General features: G+C 55.2%; 1 protein-coding gene across 1 annotated transcript; it reads right to left on the reverse strand.

Annotated features, from left to right (window-relative positions):
* Positions 1–436: 436 nt before the first annotated feature.
* Positions 437–2,718, reverse strand: LOC127785194 (cytochrome P450 76M5-like). The gene is made up of 2 exons (XM_052312620.1): positions 1,825–2,718; positions 437–1,393 (listed from the first exon to the last, which is right to left on the reverse strand). The coding sequence occupies exons 1-2, from the start codon at positions 2,716–2,718 to the stop codon at positions 770–772; spliced, it is 1,518 nt and encodes a 505-aa protein (XP_052168580.1). The 3' UTR covers positions 437–769.

Raw genomic sequence — 2,718 nt, forward strand, 5'->3', positions numbered from 1 at the left:
CAGATTCGGTGATGATGCCAGTTGCAGTAGACAAATGGAAGGGCGGCTGCTTTGATGTCTCAATCAGTGGTGCAAAAATATTCAGGCCGTTTCAGGAATCAGAAGTCAGAAAGAGACAGTAAATTGTGTATAGAGGGTAAGTGGATAAATAGAAGTGCGACCCTACAGGATAAACCACTTTGAGGTGAATAAAATATTAGGAGATTTGGATGGTGTTTGTTAGTTAATTATGGGATGAGTGTCTAGTGCACAAAGCACCATTTGAGAGGCTGAGTTTGTGATATATGACCAATGTGAAAACCTGATCATTCTGTTATCTTTTAAGATGAAACATACACATCTCGTCTCTTAGTATAATGCAACCAACCATGATCTCTCCGTGATTAGTGGATAAATTGGTATCGAGTGTACAAGCACCTTGCAGATATGCACAAATCTTGGTACTCATTTGTTTATTAGTAGTAGTCAACAACCAATGATTTTCAGTTCGAGAGGACATCAAAGTTGGGCTCATGGGTTGTGGGCAGTGGGCTGGCAGGCCGGCCCGTTTACATGAATATTTTACACCTTGGTTGATATCATTATCCATCCTAAAATAACGAACATACATAAACGATCGACTAACAAAGGAAACTAACAAATATAAACACGATAGATGAACAGAAATGAAATACCCTAACGGCCTTGTTCGGATGGGCCTCAATCCCAGCCCACTCATATAGATGGGCCGGTATTCAGGCCCACCAAATTTTGTAGGCCTTGGGCCTTCCTAAACCTTAACCGGCACGGCCCAAAGAGGGGTAGCGAGCTCAAGCACGGCGCCGAACCGGTCGCCGACGTCGACGTCGCCGGGCGCCATCCCCTCCGGCAGCCTCCACTCCAGCGAGTGCACCATCGCCGCCACCACCATGGGCACCACCGCCACGGCCAGCGGTATCCCGGGGCACGCCCTCCGGCCGGACCCGAACGGGATGAACTCGAGCGTCCTCCCCCAGTAGTCCGCCTCCCTGCCCAAGAACCTCTCCGGCGAGAACGCATCCGGCTCCGGCGACCACGCCGCGGGGTCCCTCCCGATCGCCCACGCGTTGATCAGCACGCGGGCGCCGCTGGGCACCGAGTAGCCGCCGAGCGTCACGCCGCCGGCCGGCTCCGAGTCCGACGATACCCGGTGCGGCAGCAGCAGCGGCGCCGGCGGGTGCAGCCGCAGCGTCTCCTTGATCACGGCGTTGAGGTAGGGGAGCCTCGCGAGCTCGCCTTCCTCGACGGCGCCGCGCCCGAACGCCTCCCCGAGCTCGGCGCGCGCCTTCGCCATCTTGCTCGGGTTGCGGAGCAGCTCGGCCATCGCCCACTCCACCGTGGTCGTCGTCGTGTGGCTCCCAGCGATGAACAAATCCTGATTAAATTATTCACATCAAGTCTAATCATGAGCATTTTTAATTCTCACATCGAGTCATATTATTTTAACTAAGGGCCGCGAAATGAAAATTTTTAGGTATCATATCAGATATTTGATCGGATGTCGGACAGGGTTTTTGACAAGAATGAAAAAACTAATTTCATAACTCGCCTGAAAACCGCGAGACGAATCTTTTAAGACTAATTAATCCGTCATTAGTATATGTGGATTATTGTAATACTTATAGCTAATTATAGACTAATTAAGCTCAAAAGATTCGTCTCGCGATTTTCCCTCTAACTGTGCAATTATTTTTTTTCTTTTAATATATATTTAATGCTCCGTACATGTGTCAAAAATTCGATGTGATATTTTTAGGTAAAACTTTTGGGTAACTAAACGGGGCCTAATTAAAGAATATGAGATACCGTCATGAGAGCTCGAATCAGTGGGCGCTCGAGCTGTGACTTGGCGTGGAGCTCCAGAAGCGAGTCGAGCAGGTCGCCGGGTTTCTCGCCGCTGCTCAGCCGCCGGTCAATGACATCGTCGAAGAAATCGTAGAACTTCTTGAGGTTCTTGGCCGCCGCGCGGCGGCGACGGCTGAGGTCGAGCGCGCTGAGGAACGGGAAGAAGTCGGAGATGTTGGGCTTGGCCGTCTCCGCCACGGAGTCGGCGATGAGCTGCTGGAACTCCTGCCCGGTCTCCGACCCCAGCTCGACGACGTCCTCGGAGAAGAAGACGTTGGACATGAAGTTGAGCACGGAGCCGAACACGGCGAGGCCGACGCGGACGGGGCGCCCCGAGCGCGCGCCGAGGTAGTCGACGAGCTCCCGGGCCTTGCGCTCCCGGATGCCGCGGCTGGCGCCGAGACGCCGGGAGGTGAACAGCAGGGTGCTCGCCAAGGTGCGCATGTGCTTCCACAGCGGGCTGGAGCTCGGCAGCCACGCCATGGAGACGTCCTGGTGGCCGAGCACGTTGGCGTTGTCCGGCACCCACCGGGAGGAGATGGCGCCGTCCTTCTTGTGGAGCGCCTCGTGCGCCACGTCCGGGGACGAGAGCACGACGGTGCTCGCCATGCCGAGCCTCAGCGACATGACGGGGCCGTACGACGCCGCTAAGCCGGTGAGCGCGCGGTGCAGCTCGCCGCCACGGAGGAGGTCGGGGATGTTGCCGATGACCGGGAACGGCGTCGGGCCCGGCGGAGGCGGCGGTTCAGCAGGCGCGCCGGAGGGGGACTTGCTTGCCTTGCTCCATAGCAGGTACAGCAATGGAACGCCAAGAAGTGAGATCAGGAACACTGGCGAGATCGTCGTCAACTCCAT

The sequence above is a fragment of the Oryza glaberrima genome, chromosome 9, assembly GCF_000147395.1.
Source record: "Oryza glaberrima chromosome 9, OglaRS2, whole genome shotgun sequence".
NCBI lineage: Eukaryota > Viridiplantae > Streptophyta > Magnoliopsida > Poales > Poaceae > Oryza > Oryza glaberrima.

Excerpts from the sequence above, each read along its gene's own strand:
- LOC127785194 (XM_052312620.1), bottom strand. The coding sequence starts at position 2,718 with ATGGAGTTGACGACGATCTCGCCAGTGTTCCTGATCTCACTTCTTGGC. Across the intron at positions 1,394-1,824 it reads TGATTCGAGCTCTCATGACG|GATTTGTTCATCGCTGGGAG; the intron begins GTATCTCATATT and ends TAATTTAATCAG.